General features: G+C 35.1%; 1 protein-coding gene across 2 annotated transcripts; it reads left to right on the plus strand.

The window, feature by feature from the left end:
- Window positions 1-1,317: 1,317 nt before the first annotated feature.
- On the plus strand, window positions 1,318-24,945 carry LOC149772760 (ran guanine nucleotide release factor-like). 2 transcript variants are annotated; one of them, XM_089947284.1, is made up of 6 exons: window positions 1,318-1,463; window positions 5,439-5,508; window positions 6,838-6,951; window positions 12,633-12,731; window positions 19,713-19,865; window positions 24,143-24,943. In XM_089947284.1, exons 2-6 carry the CDS (start codon window positions 5,441-5,443, stop codon window positions 24,255-24,257), a joined length of 549 nt encoding a protein of 182 aa, XP_089803410.1. In that variant the 5' UTR covers window positions 1,318-1,463; window positions 5,439-5,440; the 3' UTR covers window positions 24,258-24,943. The 2 variants fall into 2 exon arrangements, with proteins under 2 accessions (XP_089803410.1, XP_089803411.1); XM_089947285.1 differs by lacking the exon at window positions 1,318-1,463 and adding an exon at window positions 4,508-4,585 and having other exon boundaries at window positions 24,143-24,945.
- The last annotated feature ends 743 nt before the right edge of the window (window positions 24,946-25,688 follow it).

Raw genomic sequence — 25,688 nt, forward strand, 5'->3', positions numbered from 1 at the left:
CTTTCACAATATTTATAATTCAGCCAGCATGCACATTTATATGATACATCGATAAACACTAAATCTGAGTATAAAAACTTGTATTTTCAGCGTCGTGACTGGTGCCATGTACAAGCACTTACACAAGTTATTTTTATTTCCTATTTGCCCAGTCTTAACTTATCGGATTTACGTCTAATGCGGTTAATTGTAGGAAAGAAATAGTATTATGTTTTGGTTACCATGTCGACTGTTCGTTATTATGCTTCTAACCACATTTGAATGAACTAAAATCAATGTTGATATTTTCCAGTGTATTCCTTATCCAAATATACATCGCTCAGAGTTAAATAGGAGATAAAATATGCAAGCTGAATTGCTAGAATCTCTTGTCCATCATAAAAACCACGCATAATATTTTCATGAAAACTTGTATTCAGTTTTCTTGGTTCCCAATCTAATTTGGCGAAATGTGTTATGAACGTTGGAGTACCCATTAATAAACATGTATATTGATATTGCTATGTGTGTTAAAATAGAAAATATATCATATATATTTATCTATGTTTATATAAATGATTTAAATCCTGTTAGCTCTTCGTGATGCCATCTTCGGTCAGTAATTTGGAAGCAAAGTGCGCAATCCGACAGCACAACAGTGTGAATGTTTACCGCGTAAACGGGGACGAAATTTTCCGACTGATACACACGAGGTTTTGGGTCGAGTGGTACGTGTGTATTGTTGTGTATAGCGTGATGTGAAAAAAATACCAACAAAATGGGGACATGCTCAGATACGCTTATTTTAAGGTTTGTATAATTAAATAAGGCTTTGACATTCCATTTAAGCCGGCATCACAATACGGGGACGTTCGCGTTTCGAGGTGTGTCCCCGGTCTGTTGGTATGTATTCACACTGATGTCCCCGTGCGCACAGGGGCTCGTTACAAAGAAAATCAAGGGATGGGGGTTCTAACCCGTAACAATATATTGTTACAGGTTAGAAGCCCCATCCCTTGATTTTCTTTGTAACAAGCCCCTGTGCCGTTGCGCACCTTTTACAAACGCACACACTTCACACTTTAATGGTTTTTCTCCAGTATGTATCCTCATGTGCTGTTTTAAATTTCCGCATACTAAACACTTTATCACATACTTCACACTTAATTTTTTTCCTAGTATGTACCATAATGTGCTGTTTTATATTTCCATGTCGACTAAACATTTTACCACATACTTCACACTTAAACGGTTTTTCTCCAGTATGCACCCTCATTTTTATAAACGAGTGAGTTGTCGTTCCTTGTAGACTTCTTTACAAAGAAGTTAGTACTTAAACATCAGCTGCAGTTTAAGCATGTTGTGAAATGGGCCTAAACCTATTTTAAGACATTTTTCAACCCTATGATTGTGTCTGTTATTTTCTTCTTCTTCAGTATACCAATATTATCACCAGCTTCTTTTAATAACTAATCGTGGCACAGGTGAGTGCAGATAGTACAACATGGTTTAATTTTGGTCTTACGATGTAAGATATCGACACTAATATTTGTGCATTTGGATTGACATCGTACTGCCTAGAGGCTAGATAACAGGGTTGTGTAGCGTGTTCCCCGTTCGACTGACAGGGGAACGAGAGGCCACATTTTCAGGAACATCTCACACACTTTGTTACCTAAAATCGACGCTGTTATACAAATTAAAGTCATATTGCTGTAGTCGGAATTGATCCTTGACCTGCCATGGTTCGTGCCCTTAACTGGTCCTACAATGTAAGACATAGCACATGTTGGTTTTGTGACGTCCAAAACATAAATATCAGCGTCAAGGTCTTACATGTAGGACTAGCCCTTAACGTGAGTTTTAACGCGGTTTATGATAATGAAACTATTAAATCGCCACAGAAATCCTCGAATTGTATCTGCTTAATTTATTCATTGTGTGAGAATGTTTATATACTCTAAGGACAACAAGCCAAATTTAAAATGTCTCAGGTTTATAAATATGGTATTTTTGTGAAGGTCAAAGCATCAGAAATAACAAATTAGCAAATAAAATATAATCCTTTTCATGGTTTTTGCTCATAAGTAAGTAAGTGTAAACAAATTATTTTATTGCCTGCACACAAAAGAAAAATATCTCCAAAAAGTGAGCATTTTTGTACAGTGTTTAATTTTGAATACAAATCCAGTAATGGAATGTTTTTTGGGTTAATTCTTGAAACAGTCACATGTGAATATATCCAGACTGTTCTTGAGGCATAATTTACAAATGTATGTGGTAAAAGATGCCAATGGGTACTCAGGTATCTGCCCATAGATAATAACCCTGGTAATGAAATGAACAATCAGGTACCTGTTAAAAAATAAAAGTATTCCAAGTTCAGATAGAGACACACAACAAATTATTACAGTTCGAGGCTCGTGTCATGTGTGCATTTATTCTTCATCAGCATGGGTTTGTATAGTTGCTCACAGTTTAATTGTCATGCATCTAGAATATAATGATACAAGGGAGGACCCTTTTGATATTAACTAGGTCAATACCTTTCGTTGACGGTGACATTAAGTACTCATTAAGAAATATTTGATGAAATTTTTTTTAAATACATACTACAGTTCAAATAAAGCCCAGTATAAATGTCTGGTTTAACTAATGCCATTTGTGGCTCTGGAGCGATTATTACTGTTCAAGTCAGTGCCACTGTTCACATGTTTGTTTACTGGACCTTTTTTATTAGTAGGAAACGAGAGACATTTTTGTCAAGGCAAAGGTAACACAAAAACCTTTATTACTGTAACATGCACTTCTTGTACCATGTTAGGAAAATATGAACAAATGGACAACTCTACAGAATGAAATTTTTCACTTAAATATTTAAATATAAATGAATCATTATTATTTAATAACACTAAAAAAAATCAAATAACAATTGACCATTTGTATACATATGGTAATTTTTTTGCATTAATTTTACATGAAAAAGTTCCAAGGAAACAGACCAAATTCTTGAATGTGAAACCACTTGTCATGGATTCATTCTATTTTGATACTACATGTGTAGCAGACCAGATTAAATTAAAAATAGATGGTACCAGATATCATAAAAACAACTGCTGTATTGATGTGACTTGGATGTTATATGACTGAAAAATGTTCGAAGGATTCTGTTAAATTTAAAAACATGTTGTACCAGACAGTCATTAAAAGACGAACTATGGCAGGCCAAGGATACTACAACAGTTATCATTTGTGGACTTAACGACTATTTATGAAAGTTACTGTAGACATGTAGACTATATAAAGTGAGTCTTATGCATAAATAAATTCTTTTGTATTAACTACTAATCCACATGGATTTTGTGACAATATTTTAACTGTAGATCCATTTAAGTAGCAATAATAAATGTATGTTAAATAAAACAAATATGTACATTTTTCATACATTTTTTTGTAATTATGGCATCTAATATATAGATTATTCGTTTTATGCTCAGATTACGCTTTTTTGCCACTTAAATTACTAATAAATTATGCTTATACCTCTCTTGGGTGTTCGCATGTGTGAGCCTTGAGCAAAGCAGTTCAGGTTCACATTTAATACAATATCCCTTTTATTGGGTACCCAGGTAACAGATCATTAGGACTTACAGGTACCTGGTAGTTATTTCCCACAATTTGGACATCTCTATATGGTATATGAAAGTAAATTTTGGGGAAATGTGCCTTGGTCAATCCAGAATTTGCAGTTTTAACTACTTAGAATGTGCAGTTATGAGCGTATGTCTAATCCAAAAGCCACATTATGTGAAAAGCTTGTAATTATTCATGCTTTATTCATGTGAAAGTAAAAAACACAGGGATTGGTTACATCCACCTCCTTACTTTTCAAAAACTCTATAAGGACAGTGTAACAAGACATTCAAGGTACTTGTTCCTTATAAATGCCTACCTGTATGATAGTTGTTTTAGACTAATTCATCTAAAAATATTATTATTATTAATGCAGGTTTACATAAAATATTTATTATTCTCTAATATTTCCTATGAAAAGTTAAATACTATGCTTTATATAGTTTTTATTTATTTACTTTTTGTTATAGATTTATTGCATAGTTGTATTGTGCTGATATTTTTTTGTCATAACAATATTAATTTACTTTATAAACAAGGCAAAATAATGATAAAATCAGATAAAGGATTAAGATGTTTATGCAGGAAGGGGTGGGGTGGGTGCTACAACAGCCTGAGCGGTGAGTAGCCTTAAAACCTTTAAAAGTTTTTTAAAACAACACCCCAGCCTCAGAATTAAGACTGGATGAAAGGTATGTTTCGAGTCGTGTCTCTAGTTTCACCATTAGTAGTTATATTTGCTATCCAATTGCTAGTTTTTATACAAGATACGGTATAAGTGCCGGGTGTTTACACGTAAATTATGCCCCCACATTACCAGTTGATATGGTCATGATAGCGGCTTAATATTCAAGTACAATGCACTGAAATGTCAGTTGAAAATCAGGTTATCAGTTGGTACTGTACATCATTTTCAGTTGATCATTGAGAGAGCGGTATTCTGTTCAGGTTGTTGTGCTTGCATATTAAGCAGGTATGTTCATGACCATGTTGACTGTTAGTGAGTCCATTTCTATTGTAATTTATAATTTCAGGGTATTCAGTACACCTGTAAGTAGCAGGTAGCAGGTAAATAGAGGTAAAAAATTTGACAGTTCCTTAGGCAGTTAGGAGACACCAAAAATTGTCTGATTGCTTAAGCAGAGTCCTGAGACACCAAAAATTGTCAGATTGCTTGGGCAGAATTAGGAGACACCAAAAAGTGGCTTGTTGCTTAGGCAGAGTTAGGAGGGTAAATTTCCAGCTACTTGCAATTAAAGAATGCAGTGTCACTTTCACAGATATGAAATTGAAGGGATTGTAAACTCTGACTGCTAGATATCACCCTTTTCCTATTGTTAAATTAATGAGCCTTCCCATGTTGATACTTGGTACTTGATTTGAGTTTACCTAAGTGTGTACAAATGTTGGTTAATTACATGGAAACTTGTAAACTTGGCCTCACTTATCATTGTGAACAGAACGAATAGATTACCCATGTGTCATAGTACTGAGATAAATAAGCATGACCCATAATTTGAGTGTCTTAATTGTTAGTAGAATATACTTTTTTTCCCCCAAGCATATCATTCAACATGCACAGGTTTGCTTCTTGCATTTTTTGTGGTGTTTAAAATATATCTCTTGAATTTCAGAAAAATGCAGTTCCAAATTAGAGCATAAAATACACAGTTGACTGAATGTTTTTTAAATGTTTTGATGTATTACATTGTATTCCATGAATTTAATTTGGTTAAAGAGCAATATTAATATTCAAGCCATGTAAATGTGTACAAATTAGGAGGTTGTTAACTGAAAATATTTTTTATATTCCTCCTTTGTTTCAGAGATGGCAGAGACGCCACTATATGGTTCAGCATTGTCTGCTGTGCTACCACCTGGAGCTAAAGATGTCAGGTAACTTAAAACAACTACCAGTAGATCAGATGTTGAGATGCAAATTCATAAAGATATTAAACAGGGAACTGTATGGCTTGATGCAAATTCATAAAGATATTAAACAGGGAACTGTATGGCTTGATGCAAATTCATAAAGATATTAAACAGGGAACTGTATGGCTTTTAAAGCGCCCCTTCACTATAGCGCCTGTCATTATAACGTGCTTCCTGTTATGAGGCACACATGATCATGGGCCCTATTCAGTTATGTAGCATAACATCGGTAGCACAAGATGTCAAATGAAAAAAAAAGATTGATGTTTTTTAATCCCATGATCATGTTTAAAAAAACACAATTTTTAGTAATCTTGTAAAAAAAGGGAAAGGAAAGAGAGAGATTGAGACATTTCTTGACCACTATGCCTGTAATATGCGTAACAGTCTTGCGTAGGGCTCAGGTAAAACAATCCTCAGGGAAGTTTATACCCTTTAATTTTGATAGAGGTGTGATTAAAAGGTCAGATATAAACAACCACCATTTCGCAGATTATTTATTGACTGAAAATAGCAAGGGTTGTATCTTGTTTGTACGCTGCAGTAAAACCTGTTAGGCAAATTTTCATAGATAAAGTATAGTAAATGGAACAACTCAATTCTTTTGAAGTCAGGTAGGTAAATGTTTTTTTAAGGTGATGTAGGTTTTTCAGAAAAGGTTATTGTGGTCAAGTTGGAATGCCGATAAGATTCTTTACATCAAAATTATTCCTTCCCATCTTAACATCATTCTTAGTGGAAGCTTTTAGTTGTTTTCAGATGTAATTCCAGAGGAATTTTTTAAATCATTAATTGGAATTACTAAAATATTTTTTGGACTGGATTAACACTATTTTGGATTTATTGTGAATTCATTCAAAGACATTCTAAATTATATTATATTATTGTGATACTTCAAGAATGTTAGCACATCTGCACATTCAAGGTTATTAGGTACATCAGGACATTTAAGGTTGGAATTCATTTGGAACACTCAATACTTTTAGACTTGTGATAGAACTTTTAGGACCATTTGGAACTGAATTCACATTTTCAGTAGGTTACTGTGAAATTTTTATTTTATAAACTCAGAGAGTTGAATTGTTTGTTCATTGTACAAAACTTGTTGGTTTTGCCTTTCTGTTACTCAGTTTAAGACCATAGAGTCATAGCAACACCTACATGTGAAGAATACCAGGATCGCTACCAACATGATATTAGTTATGCCTGGTATCAATATTGACATGAAATAAGTTATGGCAGTATCAATACTACTGGGAAATGAGTTTAAGTTTATATAATGGAATGTTTCAGTTTGTTACGTCAGATACCCGACAACCAGGAGGTGTATTGTCATCCCTTCACAGATCAGAGTATTATCATTGACCTGCTGCAGTATGTAGAAGAATCAGATGAAAATGCTATCAGGTACTCTCTAAATGGCCATACTCCTGGCCTCTTTGTTTATAGCTGACCTGGCCATAAGGTCATGAGCTTACGGTTACGCCATGCCTCCATTGTGCATCCTTTTGTCTGTTTGTTGTCTGTCCATCCTTTTGTCGTTTGCTTGTTGTCTGTCCATCCTTTTGTCTGTATGTTGTTTGTTGTCTGTCCATCCTTTTGTCTGTTGTTTGTTGTCTGTCCATCCTTTTGTCTGTCTTTTGTTTGTCTGTCCATACTTTTGTCTGTTGTTTGATTGTCTGTCCATTCATTTGTCTGTTGTTTGTTGTCTGTCTGTCCATCAATAATTGATTGTTACTGCTCTGGAAGCCTTACTTTTGATAGGATTTTGGTCAAACTTGGAATACATTCTTGCATTATCAGCTCAGTTATGTAGTGACTTTGCATATGATTGGTTGAGATTCTTACTCCTTTGGAAGCCATATTTGTGATTTGAACATGATCAAACTTGAAACTTTGGGCTTACATCATCTTTGTCATGGGTAAATTTGATAATGACTGAAATTCATGTGTATGAATTAGGTGAAATCACAGCTGTTTGGCTGAGCTTGTTATCACTCTAAGGCCATATTTCGGATCCAGTTTTGATCAAAACTGGAATATATATACTTACATCATCAGTATCTTTTTATATACGTCACATGCATATTAATGAGTTGAGCTTCATCTGATTAGCTGAGATTGTTGCCATTCTGCAAGGCATTTTTTCTGAATTCAATTTTGATCAAACATTGGATATGGGTTATATCATCAAGATCTTGGATTGGTTTGACAGAGATTCATGCATATTAATGAATCAGATGTAATCTTGGATTGGTTTGACACTGAGATTCATGCATATTAATGAGTCAGATGTAATCTTAGATTGGTTTGACACTGAGATTCGTGTATATTAATGAATCAGATGTAATCCTGCATCTGATTGGCAGACTTTGTCACCATTCAGATGATCAAACTTTAAAAATATGGACTGATAGAGTAATGAGCTAGATCGATGCATAATTTTTAGGTGATCTTGCATGTCAATGACCGAGCTTATAACAGCTATGGAAACCATAAATCTCATCTGATTTTTATCACAACTGTAATATGCAGTTATATCACCAAGATTTTGGAATGTTCTTAAAGTTAGCAGGTTCCATGCATATTAATGAAGTAATCTTGCATTTGATTGGATGACTTCAGTTATGAGGAAGATATTAATTATGTAAATTGGGTGAGTGATATCAGGCCTATCTGGACCTCTTGTTAGTAATCAGGTACTCTCCATGTCCTCTATTTTTTAACTTTACTGGTCATAGATCAAAAGAGATTTTGGTATGATAAGTTGTTTGTCACCCATCCATAGGTACCAGACATCTGTCTATAGGTACCAGTTTATGGTATGATATGTTGTCTATCATCTGTCTATAGGTATCAATTTATGGTCTGATATGTTGTCTATCATATGTCTATAGGTACCAGCTTATGGTATGATATGTTGTCTATCATCCGTCCATAGGTACTAGTTTATGGCATGATATGTTGTCTATCATCCATCCATAGGTACTAGTTTATGGTATGATATGTTGTCTATTATCCGTCCATTCGTACTACTTTATGGCATGATATGTTGTCTATCATCCGTCCATAGGTACTAGTTTATGGCATGATATGTTGTCTATCATCCGTCCATAGGTACTAGTTTATGGCATGATATGTTGTCTATCATCCGTCCATAGGTACTAGTTTATGGCATGATATGTTGTCTATCATCCGTCCATAGGTACTAGTTTATGGCATGATATGTTGTCTTTCATCCGTCTATAGGTATCAGTTTATGGCATGATATGTTGTCTATCATCTGTCTGTAGGTACCAGTTTGATATTGCTATGCTGTACTAATTGGAGTATTGCTGTGAAACTTAAAAGACACAATCATCACGACTCCAGAATGGATGGTCATATCAGAATGAGATTTTCACTAAAATACTCCTTATGATGTCTGCTAAACAAAAATAATGTGACATATAATAGGGCCACCACACAAGCCAATTTAAAATCTTATCACTATTGGTATTAGTTTCTCACCAAAAGACTTCTTATGTTGTCTAGCTGATCTTAAATGAAACATTTAAGTATGCTAGTTATTTTTGTCACTGCAATGTCAGTTTCATAATTGATACATTAGTTTATTTACCTCAGAATAAGACCAAAATTATGTGTTGTATATCAGAGACATTACTTCTGATTCAAATGTTTTTACAAATAAAACTTGCTCATGTTATATATATATATTACATCTGTATATATAAAAGCATATATGAAATGGAGCAAACTTATCTGATAAGAACTTCTCACCATTAAATAGATATACCACCATGTCAGCCAATTATGCGCATCTGGTAATTCTGCACAATGATACAACATTCCTGTAAACATTTGATCATCTGTTGGTTCTGGTCGAAAATCCAATTTGTATCAAGAAAGAACGATTGTCCTTTAATTAAGGGAATTGATATGCATAAAGTATACAAAAATATCCCATATTCTACCCTAAACACATATGAAAATGTGATTTCTAAATCTCAACATGAAGACCCACTCCATGACCTTTCTGAACTTTTAACCCAGAAAATCCTATTTACTATATATCTTTTAGAATTACACAAATAAATACAGGATATAAAAGATGGAAATATATACCTTAAAACGAAACTACATTTTAATCCAAGTTCCTTAATTTGCAAGCAGTTGTCCCACACATACAAAGTTGTCTGCTATTAAAAATGTTAGCTAGCTACTGGGACGGGATTCTCAAGAAATTGCCTGGCATATAGTCTGTTACTAAATTCTTTGATATTTTTTTTTCCCATAAAAGAGATGTTGTAAACTTATTACATCCTATTCATTGTTGTTTCTCTTCAACATAATAACTTATTTTTTTTTATAAAATGTTGAATTTTACAATTTTTTTTACAATATCTGTTTAGCTTGCTTAATATCTCTTGACATTTATTGGCAATGTTACGTTGAATTTTGTAAAACCAGCTATAATCCTGACCTAATTATTTGACTGATACGCTTGCAGAGATAGTCCAAAGTAATATATTTCATTTCCTTAGCCTGATTGATAAATCTTACATCTTTTCAAAGCTATGCGCAGAATAGGCCGACATATCGCGAGTCATGAAAAACCCATTGGTGGTTTTGTCATTCCTGGTTGAATTGTGACAATAGTTATTGCCCATTTTCCATCAATATTAAAAATCTCCACTAAAGTAGATCCTTATAACGAGCATAGCTCATGATTCATTCAACACAGATTGAGACAAAGTGGTATTTGCATTGATTGTCTGGGAAACGACACAGATGTACCTTTCATGGGTTTTGTCTTGCCATCTCCATTTTGGGCATAGTTATGGACCTAGATAATGACCTCAGTGCTTCATATGCAATGCTGCATGTAGAGGGACTAGTGATGTAACCCTCATAGACAATTGGATTCCATATGGTAAGTGAAATGTCTATTATATCTCTATGTCTCATTTAAAGATTTAGTCTTTTCAGGTGTCTATAGGTACCAGCTTATGGTATGATATGTTGTCTATCATCCATCCATAGGTACTAGTTTATGGCATGATATGTTGTCTATCATCTGTCCATAGGTACTAGTTTATGGCATGTTATGTTTTCTATCATCCGTCTATAGGTACTAGTTTATGGCATGATATGTTGTCTATCATCCGTCCATAGGTACTAGTTTATGGCATGATATGTTGTCTATCATCCGTCCATAGGTACTAGTTTATGGCATGATATGTTGTCTATCACCCGTCCATAGGTACTAGTTTATGGCATGATGTGTTGTCTATCATCCATCCATAGATACTAGTTTATGGCATGATATGTTTATCATCCGTCCATAGGTACTAGTTTATGGCATGATATGTTGTCTATCATCCGTCTATAGGTACCAGCTTATGGTATGATATGTTGTCTATCATCCATCCATAGGTACTAGTTTATGGCATGATATGTTGTCTATCATCTGTGCATAGGTACTAGTTTATGGTATGATATGTTGTCTATCATCTGTCCATAGGTGCCAGTTTATGGCATGATATGTTGTCTGTCATCCATCCATAGGTACTAGTTTGTGGCATAATATGTTGTCATCCATCCATAGGTACCAGTTTGTGGCATGATATGTTGTCTGTCATCCGTCTATAAGTATCAGTTTGATATTGCTTTGCTATACTAATTGGAGTTACTGTATTGATGTGAAACTTTAAAGACACAATCATCATGACTCCTGAATGTATGGTCATATCAGAATGAGATTTTCATTAAAATGCTCCTTATGATGTCTGCTAAATGAAAATGATCTGATATGGCCACCACAGAAGCCAATTTAAAATCTTATCACTATTGGCATTAGTTTCTCACTAAAAGGCTTCTTATGTTGTCTAGCTGATCTTAAATGAAAATGATTTTGCCCAAACATTGCTGTCACAATGACCATCTTGAACATGATGTGATTACTATTTCGTCTGATTTGAGGGTCATGTCAGTGTGGAGTTTTCATAGAAAGCCTAGTTGGTCCTATATAAACATGGTACCTTTATTGCTAATCCTAAGGTTTTCAAAAAGACTTTTGATAGCTCCATGACCGTAAATGAAAATGAATCTGATCTGATAGTCCGCATGCCAGCAATCAGGAAAATCTTGTTATAGCTGCTTCTGAATAAGTCCTATCTGCATGGTATTTTCTTTGGAAGACATCTCATGTTGTCAGGTTGTTCTTAAATAGAAATTGTGCTGATCTGATACTAAATATGGACACCATTATGGTTTTCATGAAATCTTGTGATTGGTACTCTTGGATGGAAAGTTATATTGACATGTGGTTCTCACCAGGTATTCCTGGATGGAAAATCATATTGACATGTGGTTCTCACCAGGTATTCCTGGATGGAAAGTCATATCGACATGAACATTTTACCCAGAATATCCTATTTACTATATATTGTTTAGAATCATACAAATATATACCTTATATAAAAGATGGAAATTATTCCTCGTAATGAAACTACATTTTAATCCAAGTTTCCGATTTTGCATTTAAATGAACCTTTTGTAAACACATTACATCCTTTTCATTGTTGCTTCTCTTCCACATAATAGCTTATTTTTTTTATAAAATGTTGAACTTTACTCATTTTTTTATTAGATCTGTTTGTTTGCTTAATATCTCTTGACATTTATTGGTAATGTTACGATGAATTTTGTAAAACCAGCTATAAACCTGACCTAATTATTTGACTGAAATGCTTATACAAATAGTCCAAAATAATGTATTTCATTGCCAGTCCAAAGTAATGTATTTCATTGCCATAGCCCAATGGGTAAATGTTAATCTTTTCAAAGCTATGCACAGAATAGGCCGACATATCATGAGTCATGAAGCCATGTGTCCAAAATTAATATTATTTTGAACTGAATATTTTTTGGTGACAATTGCCTTTTTTCAAATGGTAAGCATTGCAGTATTTTATTTTAGTCAATTGGCCAAATTTGGTATGCATTTTGCTTCAGTATTGGTGGCAGAAACCTTAAGTGTGCGGAAATGCCTGACATCATTGTAGTATGTTTCTTTTGTTCTACAGTGTTCATTTTGAGGATTTGTCAGAGAGCAATGGTGTTGCTCCAGGAGAGGCAAGAATCCTTCATATGGAGCAGATACCTGTGGACAGGCTTTCCCTGGAGTAAGTGTGTTGTAAGCATGCAGTGGTACTGTTGTAATCACCTTATCCATACCTGTCTGTCCATTTACACGTTTCTGAACCAGAATAATACTGCAAACTTTACACATAATTGGATGCCATTTTATTGGTGGATGTTCTATTATATGCATAATTGCCATTTAAAGGTTTTGTCATTCCTGGTTGAATTGTGACAATAGTTATTGCCCATTTTCCATCAATATTAAAAATCTCCACTAAAGTAGATCCTAATACCCAGAATAGCTCAGGATTCATTCAACACAGATTGAGGCAGAGTGGTATTTGCATTGTCTGGGAGACGACACAGATGTACCTTTCATGAGTTTTGTCTTGTCATCTCCATTTTGGGCATAGTTATGGACCTTGATAATGACCTCACTGCTTCATATGCAATGCTGCATGTAGAGGGACTAGTGATGTAACCCTCATAGATAATTGGATGCCATATGGTGAGTGAATTGTCTATTATATATGGATGTCTCATTTAAAGATTGAGTCTTTTCAGGTTTGATTTCCATAGTAACTGTTATCACTTTTGATTCCATAACTATTAAGTCTCCAGTACAGCAACCCTCTGTAACCAGCAGCATGCATTTCAATATTGTTGATGCAAATTGGTGTGTAATTTTTCTCAAGATTGCCTTTTGTGAGTCTTGTCTGCTCCCCTTTACATACAGTTGTGGCCCTTGACAAGTTCCTGTCTTCACATCTGAGTTTGCTTGTAACTGATAAAAAACATCATTCAACATATATTGATGATGCTGACATCAAAGTACACATGCCTTTTGATTTGTTTGGTCTCGTTTCTTAGTGTTGTGTCCCCCTGATTATTTGTCCTGCTAGCTAAGTGTTGTGTCCCCCTGATTATTTGTCCTGCTAGCTAAGTGTTGTGTCCCCTGATTATTTGTCCTGCTAGCTAAGTCTTGTGTCCCCCTGATTATTTGTCCTGCTAGCTAAGTCTTGTGTCCCCCTGATTATTTGTCCTGCTAGCTAAGTGTTGTGTCCCCCTGATAATTTGTCCTGCTAGCTATGGTTTCTACACAAGATTTTCATTGATATTTATTAAATTTCAATCTTGTTTTGCCTGTGGGTTTAGATTAATGACAGCTTGAGTGTTTTTGATTTTGAGCACACTGCGACATTTAATGGAGTTTATGGCCCTTTACTTTCCTTCCTCCTGATCTTGGTTTCTGGAGCACAACTTTAAAAAGTTTGTTACATTTCAGTGTTATATATATTTAAATTGCATTGTTTGCTTGTTAGCTTTTTATTGTTTTTAAAACTTTCATCCTATGCTATTGTGATAAGAGTGTATGTTGGACTTAACCTTGTTCAGAATCAAATGGTGCTTTAAGATCTAGCAAAATCAGTTTGTTCATTTAGCCTGGAATTTATTTCTTCAAATTATTTAATTCAGGTTATTTTTCTCTGGAAATAGAGTGCTCATAAAAAATAGTATCCTTGGATATAAACATTCAGTGGATTTTGTAGTGAATTCAAACCTGGAATTATATTACTGTATTTCAAAAAGAGACTGTTGGTACAACATCATGATAAAGGCCACCACACACACATCAGCACTTTCAGTGTTGGTTTTCATTTGGATTTATGCCAATGTTTATTTAAAACTTTTATACTTGGGGGCGCTCACCAGTTAATATGTACTTTTGAGAGAGTGACGTATGTAAGGTGAAGTAGTTCGCATTTAAAACATGCACAATGGAGAGAATGTTGGCATACCTCTATGCTACATTAATGTAATGTGATGATATTTCTTTGGATATTGCACTTTTGGAAAATTTACATGATTTAAGCACACTGCTAACTAAAATGACTGCTACCTTGAGTTAAAAAATCAGCCTGAATTAGTCTAAAGTACACTATACATAGCAGCTATTAAAATAGGGAAAATGAATTTTGCCAGACTAGACAATACCAGCTTCTGAAAGTGCAATGAATGAATTACCAAATATATAAAATGTAGAAAAGAGTTATCGGCTCTTTTTTATACAATTTACCTCTGAAGTTCAGGAAGTGAATATGACCAAGTAGAGCTAGCACTTTTTTGAAAGGTGCACATCTGAAGTAAGGCCAAGTTGTATACTCTATAACCCATAGTACATGCATCAATCATACACCAAAATAAAGGGAATTAAAGGTTCTTTGAATTATACCTAAGATATACAAGGTCTTTTTAAATAGCCAGTATAACCAGTGAGAAAAGCCGGGGAAATTCTTTTTCTTTAAAATCCTAACCCTATGCAAAATACGAAACTGTAGAGCGCCACCTTAATTCTAGGATTATCAGGGATTTTATTCACAATACCATAAGTTCTTTTTTTTAAACTTTCACTTTGTATTCTAAGAAATATTGAATTTCAGCCAGTTTTCTTGCGCCTTTATATTGATAGGACCTTAAATTAGTTGGATTTTCTGTATTCAGCATCAGCCTAGTTGTTAGAGCATCTGCTTTGGATGCGGGAGGTCATGGGTTGAATCCCCGGCTGAGTCATAGCAAAGACTTACAAAAATGGGCTAATAGCTGCCTCGCTTGGCGCTCAGCATTAAGAGGTTAGTGTTAGGACTGGTCGGCCTGGTGTCAAGATAATGTGACTGGGTGGGACATCATGCTCAGCCTACATGTCTGATGCATAATGCCTCAGTGCTAGACATCACTATAAACTGTCACACTGCAGACATCGTAGCATTATGACTGAAAAATTGTTAAAGCTATGTTACAAATCCAAATCACACACACACACACATTCAGCATCATCATTTGGAAGAGTTATGGACCCTAAATCCATTTTCGCCCAGTAAACCAAGACCCCTCAGATCTGAATAGTGAATCAAATTTTTATCCCAAATTTAATTTTTTACACTAAAGAAAAGACTGTTTATTTGCTGATTATCTAATTGGGGTTGATACTATTCATTTGGATACAAATTCAGTAGAACAACATATGCTTGTTGTTTCAATTAAATATCAGCGCTTTAATAACCAGATGTTATGGCCTCACTTTTCAAGATTTGCTGATGGGGACTGGCAATCAGTTTTTGAAATGTCAGATCCACCCAAATGATCTCAGTCATTAACATAAGCCATATTTAGTTAAAGAGTAATATAAGAAACAATAAACAAGGCTCCATGCCTTTTTCAAGCCAGGCTTTTGAACTGTGAACATAATGAATTACATGGAGATATAAACATTTTGAATTATACAGTGTGGTACATTGTGGAATATTGAAACATTTTGAATTATACAGTGTGGTATATTGTGGAGTATATAAACATTTTGAATTATACAGTGTGGTACATTGTGGAGTATATAAACCTTTTGAATTGTACAATATGGTACATTGTGGAGTATATAAACATTTTGAATTATGCAGTGTGGTACATTGTGGAGTATTGAAACATTTTGAATTATACAGTGTGGTACGGTGTGGAGTATATAAACATTTTGAATTATACAGTATGGTATGTTGTGGAGTATCAAAACATTTTGAATTATACAGTGTGGTACGTTGTGGAGTATCAAAACATTTTGAATTATACAGTGTGGTATGTTGTGGAGTATATAAACATTTTGAATTATACAGTGTGGTACGTTGTGGAGTATATAAACATTTTGGAGTTTCATTCATAATTCTAATGGACCTATTGTAAAATTATATAAGTACTGTATCTTATTCCTCAGTTTTATTATTCGACTAATAATAAAATTAAATGCATGTTTTTAAAAAAATAACATCTTTTTTAATTTTGTGCACTTTTACACACACAGATGCTTGTGCTTTCATGACTACATTCTCTAACTCTCTCATCACATAAGTGCTGAAAGACTCTTTTCATATTTACAAAAGCCTCAATAAGCTGAAACTTCCAAAAAAAAACTCCATAAAAGGGTCCCAAGGGTTTGAGGTTTAGAGTGGTTTCACTGTATGTGTGTGTGTGTACATGTATGCTATAGGGTCAGCAGTCTTGACATTTCAAGATCTATTCATCCTGATGGGGGAAGAAAGAGCAAGGGAAGGTGACATAGAAGGAACAGTAGAATTTCCAAACATGAAATAACTATGAAAAGGAATAAAAATAGTCTGAATAACATAAATAAGGGCAGATGTACTCCCTAAATGGGAAAAGAAAGTAATTCTAGGCTGATATCTATGACAACTTTGTGGATAGCTTACACTAGGGGTAATTAAGAAGTCTGTCACTGTTAAGATAGAAAGGTACTAGGTCAAGGTCACTCTGATTGGAAGAAGAAGAGTAGTTTCTGCCCAACATTTTGTATTTACATAGATCACTACCAATCATGGTGTACAACATGTATATCTAAACAGCTGTACATTAAGACACAGAAAGTCCTAAGTCATGTATGGGTCAAAGAATATTTAAAAAATTCTGTGGCATTTTTTATTTATTTATTCCGCCATTCCTTGATAGGCTTCATTTCTACCAATGACATCATGATTATCTCCCTTATCCTCGCACTCAAAATAGTTGAAACTTTCTATGTAGGTATCATTGTAAACAGTACATGTAGATTGTACAAAACCGACTCAAAAGTCAGGCATGCATTTTTTTATTGCTCCGTAGTCATAACGTTTTGTGAAAGGATAACCCATTACCTAAATAGAATGTCAATCAATTTGTTGATATTGTTATTGTTCAGTGTTTTCATTTACAACTGGCTCCTAGTTGTCTTGTTATTACACATGTATTGCCCCTTCAATGATATTATTTTAGATTTTTAATATGGTTTTCTTTTTTATTTGTTGTTGTTGGACTGAGCCTTTTCCAGTGCCAACTGTGTTACCACAGTAATGTAAAAATGCTCTTGACCTAGGCAAACAAACTTTGTTTGAATGTTTGTGTCCAAGTCTAGTTGACAAGATTAAAAGTTCATGTCATTTGAATGATTTGGGGATTATTTTATTTTTATTTTTGTTTTTTATATCTTTGAGATTTTGGATTAGAGACTTTGTCTAACTACTAAAACCAATTAAAAGAGAGTTTTTGTGTTTATGTAAATGGCTTATTACATATGTAAATGACTTAATTAGATTTTTCTATTATTTAAATGATTTTTACCAGCTTTATTGTGGATTGGGACTTTATAGACTTTTTGTGTCAGTAATGAGGCATACTTGAAATTATTAAATGCACATGATGTTATTTAACACTTTTGGTTGCACAAGACCTATTCTAGTGCTAAAAAGCTGGGGGAAGTTCTCTGTGTCCTCATTTTAACTGCTGGGTGTTGGAACTGTTGCTGATAAACTTAACAATTTCAAACTAGCCCCTGTGGCAGCCATATTGGATATATGATCGCCAGGACAAACTAGACACCATTAAAAGACTTTTGTTGAAAACCCCCATATTAATACAGCCTTGCTTTCAGGAGAACAAGATTTTCAAAGTGTTCATTGCTGCAGCCATACCTGAGGTCGTATCAGCATCAGTTTTATTCATGACCAACTAGATATCCTAATTAGTCTTTAACTGTAGTAAAAACAGAATTGTTATGGTGGCCATACTGAGAAATTTCTACAATTTCATCTACAAATTTTAAGAATTCTTCTCCCATGTGTATGTAACTTTCCATTCAGGAGTAACGATAACAAGATGTTCAAGATGGCCGCAAAGGTAGATTAGGACCATTTTAGTTTTGGACCAAGTAAAAAGTCTTTGAAAGAACACCTCATGTTATTATGACAATCCATTCTTCTCAAATAGTGTCATTTGTTAGATGGTGTCTGTGATGGCCATACGTTGATGTTTCAATAGTACCATTTTCATTTAGGACAAACTAGACATCAAAAGCAGTCTTCTGGTTAAAACCCCAATGTCAGTTTGACTTCCTGTTCAGTAGTAGTGATAACAAGATTTTCAGGATGCTGCCATAGTAGATATTAAATAGGCACCATTTTCAGATTTAGGTACAACTTGACCATGAGATGAATGTGTGTGTGTGTAAAGTTTCATCGCTGTCCTCCATGTTGTTTAGTAGTGATAACAGATATCTGCTTATAGATGGACAAACTTCAGGCAACAGGCAACACATAACATCCCATCCCATAACTCTTCAGGCAACAGACAACACATAACAGACCATCCCATAACTCTTAAGGCAACAGACAACACATATCAAAAACCATCACATAACTCTTCAGGCAACAGACAACACATAACATACCATCGCAAAACTCTTCAGGCAACAGACAACACATAACATACCATCACAAAACTCTTCAGGCAACAGACAACACATAACAGACCATCCCATAACTCTTCAGGCAACAGACAACACATAACAGACCATCTCATAACTCTTCAGGCAACAGACAACACATAACAGACCATCCCATAACTCTTCAGGCAACAGACAACACATAACTGACCATCCCATAACTCTTCAGGCAACAGACCATCCCATGACCATCCCATAACTCTTCTGGTCTACAACCAGTAGAACTAAACAAAAATGAGTTAATTTTCTGTACAATGGAGGGATTTAATAAAGAAGCAGAGCTTGACAATTTTCACCTATTTGGTTGATCATAAGAATTTTTGTTTTCTTTTAGAAATTAAAATCAACCGCATAATAGTATATCAGGACTGTTCCATTTATACATAAATGGTACCCAGGGATGGCAGTCTAAATAAGAGATATCCCAGGGTACTTTGAATTCACAGAGTTCATACTAAAATGATAAGAAAATTCTGAATTGCATCCATGTGTAAGTAACCCACTTTAAAAGTGCCTTCCCTGGGTCCAGTGTATAGTTCAGTGGAACAGCCCTCGAAGAATAAACCTCCTTTAAAAAATGTGCCATCATGAAGCTGACATGATTGTACAGATTTTCTGTTCATCCAATAAAAACCATTAAAATTTAACAAGTATGTACTAAAACCAAGTTTTATAATTGTTTGTTTACATGAAAATTTTCTTGCAGATGCCAAAGTGCCTGGTACATACTTGGGGAGCAAAACATAGCCAAATTTAATGAGACAGCGAAAAACACAGTTCAGATTCACATGGGTTTATTCCGTCTTCCTGATGTAACAACTGACATCCTTGTGACACTCAATGATCCTATAAATATTGAGTAAGTAACACAAACCTGCTACTGAAACAACTTGAATGTTTTAATAAACTTTCACTGTTTTTTAGAGAGATAGTTAGGGGCATCTTTTAATTCCAGAGATAAGCAAATTTCAGAATTCAAATTGCTGTGATTACTGTTGAACTGTGCATCATACCGTGGCAATGAAGGCCCTAAAATGGGTTACTTTACCAGTGAATTAAAAGTTAATTTACCAATGCAGAATGGATGCAATTGAAATGACATTGTAAAATACAGAATGTTGAATGATAAACTAAAACACAAATGTATTTCATGAATGGATCTGAAAATCTATGACAATTTTTAACCCCTTATAAACTGATGTTGTTACCAAGGCAGACATAAAACTGCTACCGAATGGATCATATCTACATTTTTATTTTAATGAATTGAAATAATAATCTTTGCTGACTAGACCTTTATTTTTACCTTTGATGCAGGTATATTTTATTTTACTGTAAATTCAAAGCAGTCTTTTGCATATATGCATTTTTATTTATTAAAGCACTTTAATAAGCCAAGATACGAAAGCATTATTTCTCATCCTTTAACACTTCCAAAAATATAAAAGGCAAATTTTGTAATTTGCGAAATCAGAATGTATTTCTAAAAGTGCATAGAACAACAGTTAGATGATACATGTGAATGTATTGCAAACAGAATTATTGTCTGAATGTGTTTCAAATGAAGATGAAATGCAAATGTGGTCATAAACAGTAAACTTCACGAACATAATAATCTCATGTACACATTGTCACTTGCTGGGCCAATAATTACCATTACAAGACATTATGCCAATTATCATGTAATAATCAGTAATATATAACTCTGCAGGTTTTTAAATTTCATGTGAAAGCTTATGAAAAAGTATAAATATATCCATGTACCCAAGTTTCAAAAGATAATGATGTAGCTATCTGTTATCCAGACATCTAACAAGCAACCTACTTATGCATTGATATTTCTCATTCTTATATATTCTCCAGTTACATTAATGTTGGCCTGCTACCTCATGAATCCAGCCCTACTAAAAGATGAAAATCATCTTGTACCTATCTCATATAGACAAAGGGCAGTAACTCTTGCATATTACCTCCTCTAGCCACTGCCAACGGTTGCTTGTTTTTTTTATCTCTGCTGCTGTACCGTAACCTATACATTTTACCTGGTACAGTCCAAGCCATAGTAGTGTTAAAATTGGGCCATACAACTTTAAATTTGGATTTATTGCATTTGACAAACATTCTTCTTCTGGTTGTATGCATTTATTTTTACACAATTTTCCAAATTTGATTGACTGTGTTACTTTTTGGACTTATTCTGTTTAAGACCATTTTATGCCATGCTATTGTTGATCTCATGTTGTCATTTACAAAAACACAATTTTCACTTACTTTGTTAATAGTGAAAATAGTATTAGCGAGTTAGTAATGTGCTGAATTGCTAATTTACGCTTTGCTTTTACTTTTTTGTGTTCTTTCTGAGGAAATGTCATCGAAATGCATGAAATGCATATGTTCAGAGCATAGTCTTAAAGGCGTCTAAAATGTAACATTATTTTTGCTTACCTTGTTTGTAATGGGGGTGGTATTAGCAAGTTAGTAACATATTGTATTGCTAATTTATGCTGTCAACTAAATGCATGACATGCAAAATGTTAAAGGCAAACAGAGACAACCATGATCATGTATAATCAGAGCTGCCAACCTTCCAGACTTGCATTAGTAAAAAGAGGGATAAAAATTAGTGATTTTTGAACACAATTAGCGAAATATTATACCATGACACTAGTTTTATCCACTTTATTCACTTTTGATGCTCAGTATAGCATTATGTGAAAATCCCAAAATGAAACTAAAACACATTATTTAGACTGTTTACAAGTACAGAATTATTATCTGCAGCCAAATTTACTGGTATACACATATACTTCATGCTATATGTCATGATATGATGCTGTGGCAGACTTGAACTTCCTCAGTTGTGCTATGGTAAAATTGTTTTAAAATCGTTCGGGCTTCTTGACTTCTGTTTAGTCTTAGTGACTAAAATTGTTGACATTGGGTCCCCCCTCCAACCCAAGGTCATCACTCACAACCATCAGCCACAGAAACATCAGCAGCAGGGAAGGAGGACAAGTCCGGACACATGGGGTTTGTACCCAATTGGTTGGATCCATTTCATAACATGGCTATGTCATCACTGGATATCCAGCGATCCCATATTGTCCAGTCAACTAGGATTTATGAAGACCTTAGTAATAGAGCCATCCATTTAGCCATACCGTTGTTGATAAATACTTACTATAATGAAGATTTAAGTGAGAAATTGGTTCATCCTGCCAAGTTCTTAAAGCAGTTAGTACCAGCCAATCTTCACTACTGCATCCGGTATCAAGGCCCCCCATATGCCAGGCAAACCAGATGGCTGTTCAAGCAGTGCCAGACTTCCATATGTTCACTGCTTGTCCACAATACAGAGTTAGTGGCATTTTCAAAGAGGATGAACTGTCATCAGTGCCACCTGGTATGACTCATCAAGGGGATGGAATTGTCATCAGTGCCACCTGGTATGACTCATCAAGGGGATGGACTTGTCATCAGTGCCATCTGGTAGGACTCATCATGAGGATGGAATTGTCATCAGTGCCACCTGGTAGGACTCATCAAGAGCTGCAAGCAGAACCAGATCAAGACTCAACATAACATGAGTGCAACAAAGGTCCTTGAAATCAGCTGTACTCAGATCCAACCATATATGGACTGAATCTAGCTTTAGGGTCACAGTCAAGGAAAATGATAGGGTGTTGGCAGCTTCAGAATGTCCTCCACCCCTACTGCTACTCAAGACTTTGAAGTTAAAGCATTGGTAGATTTTGACAAGGAGGAAGAGATGCCGTCCTCTTGGCTCCTTCCCCAATCATCGAAAATTAAGGAGATCAGTTTTGGTATTTCAGGTAGAATTGGTGGCATAGATAATTTTAAGACTTTCTTTCCGGAAAACCAATTTCGGTGACATTCTCATCTCACTGGTACAAGACTCAGCCAGGCACCTTCTCCTGGCCCATGACAAAAGTCTAGCAATCATTCATGTGGGCTCTCCACTGTTTTATAAAGTGGACAAAAATGTGTTCCATGCCACGTCAAAGCTAGTCAGGAATGTAGTCACTATGTCTTCAATGTTTGCTTTGGTCTTTCAATTCGGGCAGAAATCCAGAAATGACCATGCTTTGGAAGTGATGGCCAGGATTGCTAGAGTCATTAACCAGGCAGTTCACCATGACGTGACACGTGTCTGTGGTGCACGTTGCTGAAGCCTCATTATACCCTGGCTTTACAGAAGACCCTTTTTGGGTCAACTTTACTCCATGAGGAAAGAGAATTGAAGAAGTTCAGGGGCAGACAGCTCAGGAACTGCTCCTCAAACTTGCTGCTCAACCCACACAGGTGTTTTGAAACAATCAGCCCCAGCCAGTGTGGAGGGACAATAAGAGGACTACGGACAAATACCGATCCTAGCCCAGTGCCAGGAGACAGCAGTTTTACAAAGCTAGGAGATCTTCAAACATCCTACCTCTAAATAATGATCTACCCTCCCCAATGCATGCAGACAGCCTAGCTGTGGGTAGCCAGTTCTGCAATTTCTAGCTCAATAGATCACCATATTTCCACAGAATCATTGAGTGATCCCGGTCATTTTCAGAGGAACTTTCGATTTTGTTATGATATGCTGTCCCCTTTCCTTCTCTCCACACTTCACGGATGTACCATCAGATTGGGAGAAGGATGCCTTTCTAAATCAAAAGATATGGTCACTCATCATAAAACAGGCCATGGAGATTGTGCAAAGACCACAATCACTTGTGTTTTTTTCAAGGTTGTTTCTTTTTTGGAAAGTGACTCATCAACCAGAGTCACCTCAACCAATTCATTTTGCCACTGAAATTCCAGATGGAGACAATGAGATCAATCTGTCTCTCCATCTGGTGGGACAAGTATACAGTCAGTCTTGATCTGACCAATGTGTATTTTCACTTTCCTATCCACCCTGCATTATGGAAAGTGTTCCATTTTGCATACTGTGACACATTTTATCAATTCAAAGTTATACCCTTTGGTCTGAGCCAAAAAAGATGAGGCTGGATTCACGAGGTAGCAACCTAATATCCCCTAATGTCAATGTGATTGGGTAAGTATTCTTGGAAAGAAACACAATTTACTTAAAAATTTGCTATGTGCATGTACCCATCTATTTTCCAGTCCCAGCAGCAGCAGTCACCAGGCAGTCCCAGTTTCTGCAGACAAATGGACTGCAGAGGACTTAAAGCAAACACTCTGCTCCCTGAAAATCCTGGACAATGGCATCTTTGGATAGACCATGCTGTAGAGCTATGCTGTGTGACAGAACAAAGCCACAACTGAAAACAGGGCATTCTGTTTCAGGACTTCTAAGGAGGGGTGGGACAAGACTATGAATTGAGAGTTTAGACACAGTGAGGACTTTCTTTGTTTAGTGTGACAAATATTTAAAGATATGAGAGGAAAAAAATCCATGTCTTTATACGTCCATTTCAGAAGATCTTGGTGGTTCTAAGCATTGTTTGCATTAGGAACATGATTGTAATGAATTTGTCCAAGTTCTACATAATCTGCTAGGTTAAAATATTTTTTCATGAACGTGCACATGTAAAGTGAGTATCTGTGGCATTCCAGTTATGACATCTGATCTGATAAGCTGGGAGATTCTAAAAAGATTGCTACCGATATTATAGAACTTGTCCAATTGGATACTTCTGCATGAATTGCTACAGATACAATAGAACTTGTCGATTGCTACCAATACAATAGAACTTGTCAGATTGTATACTTCTGTCTGAATTGCTACCAATACAGTAGAACTTGTCAGATTGTATACTTCTGTCTGAATTGCTACCAATACAATAGAACTTGTCAGATTGTATACTTCTGTCTGAATTGCTACCAATACAATAGAACTTGTCAGATTGTATACTTCTGTCTGAATTGCTACCAATACAATAGAACTTGTCAGATTGTATACTTCTGTCTGAATTGCTACCAATACAGTAGAACTTGTCAGATTGTATACTTCTGTCTGAATTGCTACCAATACAATAGAACTTGTCAGATTGTATACTTCTGTCTGAATTGCTACCAATACAATAGAACTTGTCAGATTGTATACTTCTTTCTGAATTGCTACCAATACAATAGAACTTGTCAGATTGTATACTTCTTTCTGAATTGCTACCAATACAATAGAACTTGTCAGATTGTATACTTCTGTCTGAATTGCTACCAATACAATAGAACTTGTCAGATTGTATACTTCTGTCTGAATTGCTACCAATACAATAGAACTTGTCAGATTGTATACTTCTTTCTGAATTGCTACCAATACAATAGAACTTGTCAGATTGTATACTTCTGTCTGAATTGCTACCAATACAATAGAACTTGTCAGATTGTATACTTCTGTCTGAATTGCTACCAATACAATAGAACTTGTCAGATTGTATACTTCTGTCTGAATTGCTACCAATACAAAAGAATTTTTCCGATTTGGATACTTCTGTCTGAATTGCTACCAATACAATAGAACTTGTCAGATTGTATACTTCTGTCTGAATTGCTACCAATACAATAGAACTTGTCAGATTGTATACTTCTGTCTGAATTGCTACCAATACAATAGAACTTGTCAGATTGTATACTTCTGTCTGAATTGCTACCAATACAATAGAACTTGTCAGATTGTATACTTCTGTCTGAATTGCTACCAATGCAA

This window comes from Sinohyriopsis cumingii, unplaced genomic scaffold (genome assembly GCF_028554795.1).
Source record: "Sinohyriopsis cumingii isolate HCF-2022 unplaced genomic scaffold, ASM2855479v2 utg001176l, whole genome shotgun sequence".
Classification (NCBI taxonomy): domain Eukaryota; kingdom Metazoa; phylum Mollusca; class Bivalvia; order Unionida; family Unionidae; genus Sinohyriopsis; species Sinohyriopsis cumingii.

What these genes read in the sequence shown, in the direction of transcription:
- LOC149772760 (XM_089947284.1), top strand. Translation starts at nt 5,441, where the DNA reads ATGGCAGAGACGCCACTATATGGTTCAGCATTGTCTGCTGTGCTACCA. An exon ending in CCTGGAGCTAAAGATGTCAG is followed by an intron (nt 5,509 to 6,837) that starts GTAACTTAAAAC and finishes GGAATGTTTCAG; the next exon opens with TTTGTTACGTCAGATACCCG. An exon ending in AATGATCCTATAAATATTGA is followed by an intron (nt 19,866 to 24,142) that starts GTAAGTAACACA and finishes TCTATTTTCCAG; the next exon opens with TCCCAGCAGCAGCAGTCACC.